This window comes from Biomphalaria glabrata, chromosome 18 (assembly GCF_947242115.1).
Source record: "Biomphalaria glabrata chromosome 18, xgBioGlab47.1, whole genome shotgun sequence".
Taxonomy (NCBI): domain Eukaryota; kingdom Metazoa; phylum Mollusca; class Gastropoda; family Planorbidae; genus Biomphalaria; species Biomphalaria glabrata.
In genome coordinates, this window is record NC_074728.1 from 19,252,554 (window position 1) to 19,269,867 (window position 17,314).

Consider the following 17,314-nt stretch of genomic DNA (forward strand, 5'->3'; position numbering starts at 1 on the left):
ATGACAGGACGCCTATTGAAATGACAGGATGCCAATTCAAATGAAAGGACGCCAATTCAAATGACAGGATGCCAATTCAAATGACAGGATGCCAATTCAAATGACAGGACGCCAATTGAAATGACAGGATGCCAATTCAAATGAAAGGACGCCAATTCAAATGACAGGATGCCAATTCAAATGACAGGACGCCAATTCAAATGACAGGATGCTAATTCAAATGACAGGACGCCTATTGAAATGACAGGATGCCAATTCAAATGAAAGGACGCCAATTCAAATGACAGGTTGCCAATTCAAATGACAGGATGTCAATTCAAATGACAGGACGCCAATTGAAATGACAGGATGCCAATTCAAATGAAAGGACGCCAATTCAAATGACAGGATGCCAATTCAAATGACAGGACGCCAATTGAAATGACAGGATGCCAATTCTAACGAAAGGACGCCAATTCAAATGACAGGACGCCAATTCAAATGACAGGACGCCAATTCAAATGACAGGATGCCTATTCAAATGACAGGACGCTAATTCAAATGACAAGATTCCAATTCAAATTCAAATTCAAAGACACAAATGAAATATTAGGGTTAGTGATGTAAAACACTTCCCTTCTGTAGGTCGAGTTCAAATCTCTATGTGGTCAAGAAGTTTGTTGTTCGAGTAATGTATCGTATTTTCTGAGTGCCAAAAGCAGGATGGAAACCTTTTTTTTTTCAGAAGTAAACTGTCACCGTTCTTTTATAAATGTCACCGGGTTGTTTTATATGTTATGAATGTGGCTGTGGTTATCAATGTAGGCGTGGTGGTGACATTGGGTTCTTGTTACAAATCACTGAATAATGAAATGACGCTGGGTGTAGCAGATACAATAAGTTTAATATAACACCACATAGTGAATACACCATACAATTCGACCCAGGAATGGTCAGTATTAATCCAACAGTAATATACGAATATCACAACTTAGTACTTATTCTATAACCAACTACTTTAAACATCTAACTCTACTGCTTATATCTTAAGTGACTCAATACAAGTGCTTGCTACAAGATCTCTATGTGGACTCACTGCCTTTAACTCTCTGGTTCACCTAAGGTCAAAAGTGTTCACCTTAGTGCCACATGGGTTGTGAATAAGATTCACAATATGGAATTAACATACACAATACAGAATTAGGGTTTCTACTCTATGGCACCAACTTTGAGGTGGTGACATTACCTATCACCCCCCTTTTGAAAAAAATTTTGAAGAAATTTTTTTTTAGCTTGACGACATAATTATCCTAAGTAGTATCAATTGGAATTCTTGGGCTCTATGAAATGTACAATTGCAGAGTTCAAATAGAACTACAAACTTGCAATAAAATATATAATATGACGGTGTTACACAAAATATTTGCTGAATCAAAAAAATTCATACAAGGGCAAAATTCTCTAATCCATCATATTCTTGTAAGGCAATTCAAATAATTCTCTGAGTCAAATGCTTAACATCCCAAATAATTCTTTACATGTAGTTCTAATATATACATCAATATTCAAATGTGTTCAATATTTACAAGTCTTTTTCATAATAATATGTGCAAAGTGTGACAAAAATTTCAATGACAATCTCCTATGTCACAATGTGAAAAATTAATACAAGTTTTTATTCACAATATCTATTTATAAAAAAATCTTTGACACTATAGAAATGTTAGAAGTCTGGTTTTTGACACCAATAATACAATATGTATAAATCATGTAGAAAATGTTACAAGTAAGTCTCAATATGTAAGTGATAAGTATAGAAAAATTCAAAATATGTGTCAAAATTCAAGATCAAATTGATTAATGATCATTGTTACAAATTCAATGTATCTGTTTACTTCAATATGAGGTTTGACATCTCCATAAAAAATTGTTGTGCATTAATATTACACCAGTAAATATGTATAATTCAAGTATCAAAATATTTGCTCAAAAGTATGAACATGAAATCAAAATAAATATCTTTCATAGTGCTTGTTGCATGCACCTTATGTTTCAATTAAGTATTTCTCCATATGACAGTTCAAATAATTTGTAGCTAGTAATGGCAAAAGTTTAATGTTACATTGTTTATCAAATAATTATTGTGTACAAATTTCAAAAAAAACTCTTTTGTCAAAAAAAATTCAACTGAGAAAATGTGTCAGTTGTGATACAATCTTTGAGTTTACATTAATTTGTTCAAGCATATATATACAAGCATAACATCCTACTAGTTTAGTTGTATTCATTTTAATCTGTTGTGAAAAAATGTGTAAGTCCAATTTAAAAGAATAATATCAAGTGTCTCTTTCAGTACTTGAAATATCAAAAAGTTTGTACAACAATCTTCTTGTTTACATCAATACAAAAAATATAGTCCATAAGAATAGTTTGACAAAAATGTTTTCAAAAAAATACAAGTGTATGTCAATATTTGATTACACTAATTGACATTAAATAAATAAGTTACATTATGAATCAATCTCCTTTTTCAATAGTATTGAAAAATGTGGCTAAGTTATATAATTGTGATAAATGACATAGTAAAAAAAATTCCAATCTTGTTTACAATAGCTGTAGAAAAAAAATTTTGTCACAGTTGTTCTCAATACAATGAGAAAAAATAATGTTTACATTGTATGGAAAAAAAATTAAGCAAGGTACTGAATAAGTTTGGAAAAAATTCAATGTTTGTTTACATTGTTGAGCACTAAAATGTTATTCTTGTTGACAAAAGAATGTGAAAAAAATTGTTGGTTACAATGTAGTAATCAAATTCCAAAGTTTGTTTACAAATAGAGTTTTTTAAAAAAATGAAGTCTTAGTTCTAGTTCAATGTTTACAAATAGTACTCAATGTTTACAAAATAATGCTCAATATTTACAACATAATGCTCAATGTTTACCAGATGCGATGTATTAAGTCAACAACACTGATATTAATTGTGAGTCCCTTAATTGGTGTTCCATATATTTTATGTAATAACTCTTTGTAATGGCCAAAGTTTTTTATTTGTACCCACATTGACTCTCCAAGTTCTGGATGTTTCCAAACTTTTTTATATCCAAAATCACAAGTTATATCTTGTACTATTTGAAAAATTTCTTTCTGAAAATCAGAATCAGACAGGTCATAAAACCATATTGTTTTATGTATTACTGGCTTTTGATGCACTTTAACTTTTGGATAAGATCCAATAATTACTGGACTGATAGTATTTTCAAGTACTACAACTTTTATTTTCCCTTTTATAAATGGTGATTTGATTTCAGCAATGGCAGTTTTACATTCTATCTTTCTAGAGTTTGGTAAGGTTACAATGGCTATATCATTCAAATAATCTTCTTTTTCTACTAAATTGGGCTCTACAAAAGTGATTGTGGATTCTTCATCAACTATGCATACAACATCCTGATAATTGACTTCTAGATCATATACTTCTATCTGTTTGCTGTTTTTAAATGTCAAGGCTAATATTTCTTCTGTTATTATTACTTTAGGTGAGCTAGTGTTAATGTCATTTTGTATTTCTTGTTTTTCAGCTTTATCTTTATCATCTATTTGTATTTCATCTGTTTGTATTTCACTATCATTTGTTTGTGTGTTAATTGTTTGGCAATCTTTATTTAGTTTAGATGCTTCTGTTAGCAAATGAGTTTGACATTCTACATCTATTTTATTTGCATTTGTAATTGACTGATTATCTTTAGTTGCTTCATGTATACTGACATTGTTGTACTCATGTGAATTAGTAGTTGATGCTAACTCAATATTTTCTTGATTTACACTATTGGCCCATTTTACTAAGGCTTCTTCTGACAGTTCAACTATGTTCTCTATGTTCCCTATAATTAGTTCTTCAGCTGGGTTGTTCATTACTATGGCTTTGTATTGACCAGTGAACCATGGTGATTCAATGAAAACTAATGCTGTTTCACATACTTCCCATAAGTCTTTATTCGCATAAGTCAGTGTGACCTTGTCTTCAAGTATCTGTTCAGGTTTTACTAGTGATTTCTTCACAATGATTGAGGTGCAGCCGCTGTCACGTAATGCATATACCTTAATGCCATCCACATAGGCAGGATACACTTTTAATTTGGCTACCTTTGTCTGTATATATGCTACTGTTTCATATTCTATTGGTCTTTCAGTTGCTACAGCTGCTATGTTTTGTCTGGTATGATTGTTATTGTGGTAAGTATGTTGTCTAACTTGAAATTGGTCTCTTCTAGACATTCTGTTGTTTTGCCATCTTCTGTTTGTTTGATGTGATCTACTGTTAGTTGGACTGTAGCTTTGCCATGTTCTTCTGTTATATTGTTGTTGATAGGATCTATTATAGTTAGGACTGAAGCTCTGGAAAGTTCTGTTATCTCTTCCATATTTATGGTTTCTATTTACATATTGCTGTTTTTCTGATGCCATTCTCCTTCTGCACTCTGCTTTGGTGTGACCCAATATGCCACAGAAAAAACATTGTATGCTCTTGGCATATTTAAATTTATTTGTAGTTCTTGGATGGTTTTCTGTCACTGTTGCAGCTACATTGTACAATTCCCTTTTGTCAATGGTGATGTTTGGGTGGGAGTCCTTGTATGTTGTTAAGTTTGATATCAATTCAGCTTCATTTTTTATTTTTCTCTCCTTCAGGAATGAGAATGCTGCATCTGTAACATTAATTAGCACATTCTCAATGAGAAAGAAATCTAATATCTGTTTGGGGTCATCTAAGTTACAGTTTGCGAGTTGTAGCCACTTTGTCATGTTCTGGCGCATGTCATGTATTGTTCTTTTTAAATCTGTATTCTTTGCTAGTTTTATTTCCCTAAAAAGTTTTCGATAGTGTTCCTCCGTTTTGCCAAAATGTTCAATAAGTCTTTGTTTTACTGTGTTGTAGTCTTTTCTTTGCTCCATAGTTAGTGTGTCGATGATGTTTAGTGGTTCACCTCTTAGGTTAGCTAGAAGTTGTTGAGCCATTTGTGCACTATTCATATTTGCTGTTTGACAGATGTATTCAAATTGAATAATAAAATTTTCCAATGTGTCTTCTTTTGGGTCAAAGTTCCTAAATTTGCTATGATACTGATGATGAGATGAAGTTTGACTTGCTGAATTGTCTTTATTTTCTTTTGCTAGTTTTGCCATTTTTTCTTCATGTTCTTTTAATTTTATTTCATGCTGGCGTTCTTTTTCTTTCTCTAAGTTTTCTTGTTCTTTCTCTCTCAGTCTTCTTTCATGTAGCCTTTCTTCCCGTTGCTTGTCTTTTTCTACTCTAATTCTATCTATTTCAATTTTAATGAATGCAGCTCTATCATCTTCTTTTAACTTTAGTTTATCCACTATCTCTATTAGTTTTTCATACTCAGCCATTTTCAAAGATTCAAATTAGTAATATAGTTAATTAATAGATATGTGTACACTAGGTAGTTGTAAATGAATATTGTACGATAAATAATTATTATAGCTCAAATAGTAATTGCAGGTAATAGTAGATATATATTTTGTGCGAAACAATTGAGGTTATGAGGTATCTTAAGTTATTCTTGGTACTTTGTCTAGTTCGTAATGTAATACTTTACTGATCAATTATGTGATTATGTATTTTTAGTATCTCCACTTGCAATGTAAAAATTTATTGCAACAAGTAATTCACAATTATGTGAGCCTTATTAGTCTGATAAATAGTGATCAATGTATCAATAGCATCAAAATAGTTCAATGTGCTCAAAGTATATATTATATACAATCAATCTTGTCACAATCTCAAATCAAAATATATCACATAGTGTATCAAGTGTGTAGTGTAGTGTTGATAATAATAAAAAATAGGTTGAAATAAGAAGTAAAATAAATATATATATATTAATAAGTAATTAGACAAACATAAATACACTATAGATACTAAACAGTCTGCTTTAAAGAGACATTACAAGATAGTAGAAATAGTAGACAAAAGAATTACAATGAGAAATAACAATGACGCAAAAGAAAATTCAACAGATGTAAACAAGACAATATCAATACAAGAGTTTAACAATATGATAGATACTTGACGAAATACAAACTTGACTAATACAGCTATACGATCAAGTATTTACTTTATCTAAAAGAGTCCCTACCAATACCTGGATGCTTACTTGAAAAAAAATATAAATGCTCAGACTCTATAGATAATTAAATTTAGTCCCTAAAGTCAAATGTATATATAAATACAAATGTAAACAATGAAAAAAATTGTGGTGTAGTTCAAAGAGAACTAATCAATATTCATTAATACTAAAGGGTAATTAAAGTTACTTCCCTTAAATATTCACTTGATGCTTGACTTGTACATAAAGTTCCGGTGATGCTCCACATAAAATATGTCCACGGTACAGTTCATATGTAATCCACTTTCTAAATCCGCAGCACAACGGTACAGTTCATAAGTAATCCACTTGTTAAATCCACAGCACAATAGTACAGTTCATAAGTAATCCACTTGTTAAATCCACAGTACAATGTTACATTTCATAAGTAATCCACTTGTTAAATCCACAGTACAATGTTACAGTTCATAAGTAATCCAATAAATACTTCATATGTTTGACAGATAATCCATTAAACAATTCATATAGTTGACAAGTAATCCAATAAATAATTCATGTGCATGATAGGTAATCCACTGTTTCGTACAGTTGCTGAAACAAATATAAATAACTAAAAATGACCATAAGTAGTGACGACAAGAGAGGTCTAAGAGTGAGAGCGCTCTCTTATTAAATGTGCTGTTAGACAGCAACAATAGGAGTGTGTCATTAGAATTATGACGAGCACTCGATGTAGATATGAATATGTCAGCTACTTCGACTGACCATATATCAGCTGTCTTCAAACGATGACTTGAATGACTTGTAGTACTAGATTTTCACCCACACCGGTTGTAGTATCACGGTTGTCTAGTTTCACCCACACAGGCTGTAGTATCCAGGTTGTCTCAGCATATCATGTTTGATCTCTTTCGCTTAGGATGTTAAAGTAACTTTGAACAATGCTGTGCTCCTAAAGCTATCTCAACTGGTGTAAAAGTACAACCACATAAATCAGGCTTCCAGATAAATGACACTTAGGACAGTAGTCAACTGGAAAAGTTGAAAATACAGCTCAGACAGGAACAGTTCAAATTGTTCAGTTCATCACAGATGAAAAAATAGCTCGCTAACGATGACTGTGTCATGGCAGGTCAACATGACATGTAGTAGTAGATCTACATACCAAGTGTGTAGTCAAAAAATTTAATAAATTCTGGATTAGTTGTAATTCATGTAAAGTTCAATCTTGAAGTACAAGTTAAAATAGTAGGCACAGTTAACTTTCAATTTCAGCTCTGTTTTCTGTTAGTAGTGTTAGACTAGCTGAAGATAATAATAATGTCACTCTTGGATCACGTGAATCTCACTTGAAAAATTGTGTGCTGGTCTCAATAAATGTAGATCTAGGTCATCTCTATAATGTTGAATGTGTCGCTGAACGACCAAATGAGAAAAATAGTAGAGTCTATAATAATCAGGTTTTAGCTTTCTTGCTCGTTGAGTGGCGTCATGATTTGTGTAAACAAATATTTTTTAGAGTTACTTTTTTCATGTGTTAACTAAATAGTTCACTTGCCAACTTCAAAAATATCCGTATAAATGTTACTGTAAGTAACTGTAGTATTAAAATACTTCTGACAGCAATAGAAAAAAATTCTTGACTTGTTCCTCTGGTGCTCATAAATCCTTTAAGTTAGCAGTTCTGACTTCTGACATCATAAAATATCGTTTGCTGACACTTCTGACACTATTCTGACATGAATTATGTCATTTTCTGACAATAAATGACTTGCACCTTGGACACTTCTGACACCAAGAATGTCACCGAGTTGTTTTATATAGTATGAACGTGGCTGTGGTTATCAATGTAGGCGTGGTGGTGACATTGGGTTCTTGTTACAAATCACTGAATAATGAAATGACGCTGGGTGTAGCAGATACAATAAGTTTAATATAACACCACATAGTGAATACACCATACAATTCGACCCAGGAATGGTCAGTATTAATCCAACAGTAATATACGAATATCACAACTTAGTACTTATTCTATAACCAACTACTTTAAACATCTAACTCTACTGCTTATATCTTAAGTGACTCAATACAAGTGCTTGCTACAAGATCTCTATGTGGACTCACTGCCTTTAACTCTCTGGTTCACCTAAGGTCAAAAGTGTTCACCTTAGTGCCACATGGGTTGTGAATAAGATTCACAATATGGAATTAACATACACAATACAGAATTAGGGTTTCTACTCTATGGCACCAACTTTGAGGTGGTGACATAAACAAATGAGATAAGCGCAACAATTAGAATAAAACATCACAGAAAACAAAAGAGTGATGCTCCTGTCAAATAACTTCAAACTTCGACTCATATATACTTGACCTTTGTTACGATTAGTTACAATCATGTAACTGGTGAGCTCTCGAGGTGTTAGGCCAGTTAGGGTTTTGCGCCGCCCGAAATGTGATCACAGGCAGTGGCTAGTGAGAGACACCAATTCAAATGACATTAGTTGGGGAAAAGTAAAGTCGGTTGGTCGTTGTGCTGGCCACATGACACCCTCGTTAACAGTAGGCCACATATACAGATGACCTTAACATCATCTGCCCTATAGACCAGGAGGGGAACTATTTAACACCACATGTTCTGGAGTCGTCTTCCCTAACTAAGACCGCTTACAACAATGCCACTTATATTGCATCAAGTAGAACCAATCGCTGACTTCTTCCCACCGTCACCATGGAAACACACACACACACACTCTATAACTGGTGGATCCCTCCCAGGCAGAGCAATAGTTCAGACAGGCCGGTAGAGGGAAGCTTCTAAGGTTATACAGACTTGCAGCGACGTTTCGTTAGTAAAGATACAAAAAAAAGTCCAGCGTTAAAAATGCATCTGTATGTAAACAAAAGTATTGTAGTAACTCCTGTAGCGGGCCGAAAGGGTTAATGTATGTGCGGCCTACTGATACACACGACTCAGGCCAATCACACAGGTCAACGGGTCAACGGCTGTTGAACAAGGGACAGTACTGCTAGCTCACGCAAATATGACCCATGTTGTGGTCATGTGACCGAAAGTCTTCAAGGAAGAGGCACAGTGTGTAACAATAGACAGTTGAGTCCAGGACAGCAAGGCAGTCGACTGTGTGCTACAAAGTGAGTCCTTGAAAATGTAGCTGTATGAGTCTAGAAGTAGACAGAAAGGGACTTGTAGTGTATAGTTGGCAGTTCTATTGTACAAGAAAGCATTTGAATTTGATGCAGCCAATTGTGTTGAATTGGCTGTCGATGTATTTGTAATTAAACCGCCACTTTGTTACTTGAAGCTCTTGTTGTCAAGTTCTTGTGTTAGATGTGCTGTTGTGTTGTTGGGCAGCGTTTACCGAAGGCCTGATAGAGAAAATCTCTTCTGTTTCTTGTGTAGCTTCCACAACCATGGGAAGAGAGTTTATGGTGTCTCTGCCCGGTATGTTGTCCACAGACACACACAACACATTTCCTAGAATCAATTTTAATTTGGTTACTATGGAAACCATGATAAAGGTAATTAGAAAGATGTCCTTCTTCCCTCCCCTTTCTCCCTATTTTTGTTTCATGCTTTCAATCTCTCTCTCTTTCTCTCTCTCTCTTTCTCTCATTCTCTCTTTTTCTCTCTCTCTCTTTCTCTCTCTCTTTCTCTCTTTCTCTCACTCTCTCTTTCTCTCACTCTCTCTTTCTCTCTCTCTATCTCTTTCTCTCTCTCTCTTTCTCTCACTCTCTCTTTTTCCCTTTTTTTCTCACTCTCTCTCTCTCTCACTCTCTCTTTCTCTCTCTCTCTCTCACTCTTTCTCTCATTCTCTCTCTCTCTCTCTCACTCTTTATCTCACTCTCTCTTTCTCTCTCTCTCTTTCTCACTCTTTCTCTCACTCTCTATTTCTCTCACTTTCTCTCTCTCTCTCATTCTCTCTCTCTTTCTCTCACTCTCTCTTTATCTCTCTCTTTCTCTCACTCTCTCTTGTACACTTTCTATATCTCTTTGTTTCTCGTTCTTATGCTTTCGTTCTCTCTTTCTTTTAGCGGCCCCCGAAAGGGGAAAAGACGCTATTAGTTTTGTGTGAGTGTCTGTCCGTCCGTCCGTCCCGTTTAGAAAAGATAATGAAAATCCGACATCATAAAATTTTAGACTATTCAAAGTTTTGATGTAACGTTTATTTTTTTCTTTTCTGAATCCGAAAAATCTAATTTAAAAAAAAAATACACCATTTTACAACTATTAACTATTAATAGTAACAAACACGGGAGACTTTTTAATAAGGAAGATTATCTAGTCATCATATTTTTAAAACATTTATGCAAACGGTTTTAGATTTTTTGTCGGATAATTTTTTTTTTTACATTTGGATTGCTAAGTTCTGTCATACTACAACTTCATACAAAAAAAAATGTTTCCTTTTTTTAAAAGAGAAAAAATCTAATCTATTTAGTATTGATATATAAGTTGGACATAATTTAAAACAACAATTAATAAGTAGTTTTTTTTTTTCATATTATCGCGTGAACTGCAATATTGCAATATGACAATATAACACTTAACTAAAGGAAATTTACGTAAATGCTGTTTCTTGAGGATTTGAATATGAGATTGACCCTTTACAAAACAATTAGATCATTTAGATTCTCATTATAAAACATCAGTTAGGCCAGGTTCACATCTAACTTCATATTCAGTTTCACCTATCCTTTGGTCTGCTGGACCTCTGGGGCACCACACAAGATCTGTCAACCTTCTTTTCCATTCTTCGCTGTTCTTTGATAGAATTTCATTCTGATGTTGTTGTTTTTTTTTGCAAATATTGAAACCTGCGTTTTTTTTTACCTGCTTGGGTGGACCACTTCGGGGGCCGATTTTGAGTTTGTGTTTCCACAAAAAGTGTCTTTGTAACCTTGTTCTTTAAATATTTATGTAGTCGTATCAATTCACAGTTCTTGCTCATTACTTCTCTGTCTTTCTCTGTTATCTATATCTTTTGTCTCTTGGTTTGTGACTGTCTCTCTCTCTCTCTCTTTTTCTCTCTTTCTCTCTCTTTCTCTCTCTTTCTCTCTCTCTTTCTCTCTCTTTCTCGGTTTCTAATTTTGTCTTGTTCTCTGACAGGTTCATATATCCACCCAATGGTATGACAGGGAAACTGGAAACATCAAGCTCACAATGTACGTCCAGAGAAATGACGTCACCAAGTTTCACGTTCCACCAAAATACCTGTGAGAAGGACCGCTGGCTATTAAGTCCTTGTATTGTTACTGGTGTTATATACATATATTACTACCATAACCCGTTGACATTCGGGGGCTCTTTCAATATCCATTTTCACCGTCGGCAGTAGGTATTCAACAGGGTATTTTATTTCACCTTAAGTGTGTGCTCCCAACCACCTCATTTAGTCTTTTCAAGCTGTCGCTATCAGATGCCACTTGAGGTCTGCTATTTGCCCCTCTTCCATTAAGGATTATCTGTTATCCGAGTTGAAAAAATAGCCCAATAACCCCACAAAAAAGAGCCCCCCCCCAAAAAAAAAAAAAAAAAAAAAGAGGCAAAGAAAAGGGGCAAATGCAAGGATTCCTAGGGTGTAAATATCTCGACATCTGATGTCAAAAGCTAAAAAGAACATAGGTATCCTAAAAAAAAAGAAAAGAATTGATCTAGGTTAGGGACACCTTCCATTCTTTATCAATTTCCATGACATACTATAGACTGGCAGTAAATTAGGAAGACTATAAAAAGATTGCGGTAAATAAGACTAGATTGGATCAAATTGTAAAACTGCTGGTCTGAAAATAATCTCCCTGAGTTCCATGAAATGACACGAACAACTTGACTAATGTTTGAAAAATGTATATTAAGAAAGGGGGATGTAAAAAAAAACACAACAAATCAAGAGTAAAGGGAGTTATAGCTTTATCTATTAGAATATAGTTAATGAACTGACGAACATGGCCGTGGTACAGTTATAATATGCCAGTTAACAAGTGTTACTGATGTATTAAAAAAGGCAAAGCAATCAAATGAGTTGGTGCCCTTGCTGAGAGTAGTGTAACTGATTTGTTTATTTTCTGCATGTGTCCAGCGTGTAAGAGGGTCATGTCCAGCGTGTAAGAGGGTCATGTCCAGCGTGTAAGAGGGTCATGTCCAGCGTGTAAGAGGGTCATGTCCAGCGTGTATAGAGGGTCATGTCCAGCGTGTATAGAGGGTCATGTCCAGCGTGTATAGAGGGTCATGTCCAGCGTGTAATTGGGTCATGTCCAGCGTGTAAGAGGGTCATGTCCAGCGTGTATAGAGGGTCATGTCCAGCGTGTATAGAGGGTCATGTCCAGCGTGTAAGAGGGTCATGTCCAGCGTGTATAGAGGGTCATGTCCAGCGTGTAATTGGGTCATGTCCAGCGTGTAATTGGGTCATGTCCAGCGTGTAAGAGGGTCATGTCCAGCGTGTATAGAGGGTCATGTCCAGCGTGTATAGAGGGTCATGTCCAGCGTGTAAGAGGGTCATGTCCAGCGTCTAAGAGGGTCATGTCCAGCGTGTAAGAGGGTCATGTCCAGCGTGTAAGAGGGTCATATCCAGCGTGTAAGAGGGTCATGTCCAGCGTGTAAGAGGGTCATGTCCAGTGTGTGTGTGTGTTTATGTTAGTGCTCGTTTACTATGTACTGTAGTCTTGTTAAATAAGCCATGATATTGGTATTTTAGTAGAGTTATTTCATTAAAATTTATTCAACAATATTACAGTATTTCAGACATCGAGAAATCTGAATCAGTGTTAGTTGTGGCAGGTGGATAAATGATAGATAGGCGTCATAAATCTTTGATGTAGACTTGTATCTAAAACTCATCTCTATATAAACTACCTAACTACCTTACTACTCACCTAATGGACCTCATTCACCAATCGTAAGTAAACACATTTATCCACGTCATAATATTGATAAAAAAATGAAAAATACGTATCAGGTGACAGCCTTTATGGATGACATAATTTGTACAGAAGATATAGAAAATCACGTGGCTAAATGTTGTTTGTTTACGATTGGTGAATGAGGTCCATTACCCCTCTGCCTAGATTGGTTTCCTGTCTATCTGCATATTTTTTTTCTTATACATATCGTCCTAAGTACCTCCTTAGTTATATGCACAGTACTTTCTACCACAATCTATACTCTACTATCTACCTATTTGTGTATATTGTACTTTGTCCCTTTTTTTTTCAGCATTATGCACATAACCCTATTATCAATCAATCTACATACTTACAGACTCTGTTTGTGTTGCGTTTCCTCCAATACACACCTGTTGTCCTTTTAATTCATCTCTTTTTTTTCTGCTCTGTCTATTCCACTAGGTATGATCTACTTTCAGGCCTGAGATGGACTTTCCGATTGGTATCTAATTTAAACTTCGGCGTCCTAGTGGAGCTCTTCGATAACGTCAGATCGGCCGCCACTTTGACTCTAATCCCAGTCGACGCCTGGGGGTTAGAGTATTACTGTTTCACTATGGGGTAATTGTTCTTTTTAAACAATGAAAAAATTAAACAACAAAAAAAAAAAAAAAAAAAAAAAAAAAAAAAAAAAAAAACAAAAAAAAAAAAGTTACCAAGCGATAATCTCTACTTTATATCTTATAGAAATGAGATGAATGCCTGGGCATAAGCTATGGAACGGCCAGCCAGTGGCAATACTGTTTGGGATCATTGGCATCACAGGCTCTGCAAGGGTATAGCACTGTGTGTATTAAGCTGCCCAAGGGTCACCGGCGCCTGAATTTTCTTTAGGGTTGACTTCTAAAGACTTTTCAATGTTTGAATATGGCGGCAATGAGAGGAGGGTTTAATGCTGACTTCTCCCGGCCAGTCAAGACTAACGAGCCCCTACTTCTGAAAGCTTACGTATTTAGGCATCATTGGACTATTACATAAGTAATGGCATCACAAAATGTAAAAAAAAAAAAAAAGTAAAGTTCCCCTTTCAGACCTTGCAACATATAGGGCAGATGATGTAAAGGTCATTTATTTCTGTGGCACGAGGGTGTCACGTGGCCAGCACAAATGCCCAACTCAGAGAAGCCCAGAGATCCCGAAATTAAAAATCCCAGTCTTCACCAGGATTGAAGAAACGAGTTACACTGTTTGCTTTAATGTGTAAAATAACGCCGAATTTCTAAATTTTCTTTAAACGATTAAAACAAGAATATGGTTTGAATATATTTCTAGTCCATTGGTGAATTTGATGGGGGCCGCCTCTAAGTTTGTGTGATAACACAAACTCTCTATATCACACAAACTCTCTTTGTGATCTTGTTTTTTTGTTGTTTTTCTCTTAAAAGGGCGCTTTGCCTTAGTGGTTAAGTGCTTGACTTCCGAACCTGGGGTTCTGGGTTCGAATCTGGGTGAATACTGGGATTTTGAATTTCGGGATTAATAGGGCGCCACTGAGTCCACCAAACTCTAATGGGTACCTGATTTTAGTTGGGGGAGGTAAATGCGGTTGGTCGTTGTGCTGCCCTCATGACATCCTTCTCGTTAACCGTTGGCCAAAGAAACAGATGACCTTAACATCGTCTGCCACTTAGATCACAAGGTCTGAACGGGGAAACTTTAAAGTTTTATTTTCTACTCTTAAAATTGAAATACACTTCAGTATGTAGTGACATTACACACGAAGCTCTACGAATATATATATATAGTAAGACACGAATCTATCTCGTTGTAGGTATAGACCGTTTGCCATAATAACATCGTCCGATGGACCGAACCTGGTCCAATTTACTATCAGAGCCCGATACGTCAAGCGTTTTTTCCTCTACATTGGAGACGTCAAGCTGATCCATAAGAGCAACTATGAGATATCCCTCAACTTGTGAGTTTATTGATTTCTTTCATCTAATTTAATAGTTCACATTTTTGGTCTATTAGAAAAGAAAAAAATGAATAGTTTATTTTAAAAAATGTGTCATTATCCTTTGCGGAGGAACTTTTTGGCACAAAAACTCGCGCTGCGTGACAACGTATTCTAATTTATTACAATGGAATATCACTTCATTATTTATTGAACTAATATTGACAATAAGTAATGCTCAGTGTTTCATCTATTTGACTGGTGGGATTGTATGTCTCGTACTCCTCAGTGTCAGTAATATTCATTTTGCATATGGCCTCCCCCCATGCAAACGTAAGACACAATCTCAAGATTCAATCATCCTGCAGATTAGGATTGTTTCAAAATTATGGGAATAAAAATATAAATATATAATTTTTTTTAAAATAACAAAACTTATATCAGATCACTCTGTCTGTGTAGTAAAAGATTGTACATGTTATTTCTCCCACAACCAATCTTAGATCAAGAAACTTTTATTTATTGTACCTGACAAAACAAGTATCAATATTTAAAATAGTGATTAATTAGTTAGAGATAACTAACTATTGGCAATTCATTATTTTAAAATTATAAAATGCATGTAAAAAAGCGATCACAGCAACATTCACTCAGTGATAGGAAGATAGCGTATTGAGTAAGGGAAAGAATGAAATAGAGCTCAACAAAAGCAATTGGTAAAAATATTTCTAATCGGACAGAGTTATTCTTGTTAGTCTCGATGTATTACAAATTGAATTACATGACTGATTTAAACTATGCTTAATGTAAAAAGTAATGATCAACAGCGTCAATGAAATTCACATATAGATATATGTTTACAAAGACAGTTTGTGTAAACGGACCTTGAAGTTCTCCACTCTTGCAGGTAAAAGGTAGTCTTCAAGATTTTCTGCATCAATATCAGAAAATATTAACTCTCTCTCTATTAAACAATTGAAATATTTTACTGATTCGTGTCTTGTTAATGTGAATTAATAATTGTGCGAAGTTTCAACTTGATCCGAGAACTGGTGTGGGAGGAAATAGCGTGCACACATACCATTTACCAGACAGACAGACAGAGTTGATATAAGCTTTGTAAAAAATAATACGCCTACAGCAGTTCAGCTGTCTATCAGCAGTTTGTTTTCTTTAAGTAAGCCCCCGTAATTAACATTGTCGAAAGTATATACCAATGTTATTGTCAGACCGACTGATGACATGATACCAAACGGTACAGAGTACAGAGATGTATGCAGTATCACTATTATTGATGGATAGTTGATTTTTTTTTTCAAACTGCTCGTGTATTTAATCTAAAAATAAAACGGTAAGCTTTCAGAACTTTGCATGAGCTAAAATATTATAATATTTGATTTAAAAATATTTTCTAGTTTCCGATCTAAGCAGCACGGACAGACGGACAGACAGACAACAAAAAAAAAAAAATTACCGGCTATTTACATTTCTAGGCCACTTAAAAAATATCGGTAATTCATGTTGTAATGCGCTATTAAACAGAAATCTTACCAAGACCTACTGATTGATATTTTAGTGCTATATAAAAATTGGATACAAAAATGGTTACAAATAATGATCTAATAAGTTTCTTCTACATATTTTCAGTTACCAGTCTTTTGCGCTATCGGGTTGCGCTAATGAAAGCCTCGTTGGACCAATGACAGGTACTCAATAAGTTCAATTTCATTAATGCTATTATTTCTTTCTGTCACAAGCCTAGAGCTTAACCTCCCCCATAGCCTACCATCCCCCGTAGCCTACAATCCTCCGTAGCCTACCATCCTCAGTAGCCTACCATCCTCCCTAGCCTACCATCCTCCATAGAATACCATCCTCCCTAGCCTACCATCCTCCGTAGCCTACCATCCTCAGTAGCCTACCATCCTCCCTAGCCTACCATCCTCCGTAGCCTACCACCCCCATAGCCTACCATCCTCCGTTGCCCAACATCCCCATAGCCTACCATCCTCCGTAACCTACCATCCCCATATCCTACCATCCCCATATCCTACCATCCTCCGTAACCTACCATCCCCATAGCCTACCATCCCCCGTAACCTACCATCCCCATAGCCTACCATCCCCATAACCTACCATCCCCCAGAGCCTACCATCCTCCGTAGCCTACCATCCTCTGTAGCCTACCATCCTCCATAACCTACCATCCCCATAGCATACCATCCCAATAGCCTACCATCCTCCCTAGCCTACCATCCTCCGTAGCCTACCATCCTCCATAACCTACCATCCCCATAGCATACCATCCCAATAGCCTACCATCCTCCCTAGCCTACCATCCTCCATA

At 35.5% G+C, this 17,314-nt stretch overlaps 1 protein-coding gene across 1 annotated transcript in view; it reads left to right on the forward strand.

Moving 5' to 3' along the window:
- LOC106073724 (uncharacterized) overlaps positions 1-17,314 on the forward strand; it is a 66,227-nt gene that overhangs the window by 793 nt on the left and 48,120 nt on the right. Inside the window, exons 2-6 of the mRNA XM_056017482.1 lie at positions 9,532-9,650; positions 11,239-11,345; positions 13,473-13,631; positions 14,842-14,988; positions 16,615-16,673. Coding sequence (XP_055873457.1) covers positions 9,532-9,650; positions 11,239-11,345; positions 13,473-13,631; positions 14,842-14,988; positions 16,615-16,673 — 591 coding nt within the window. The remainder of the gene's footprint in view (positions 1-9,531; positions 9,651-11,238; positions 11,346-13,472; positions 13,632-14,841; positions 14,989-16,614; positions 16,674-17,314) is intronic.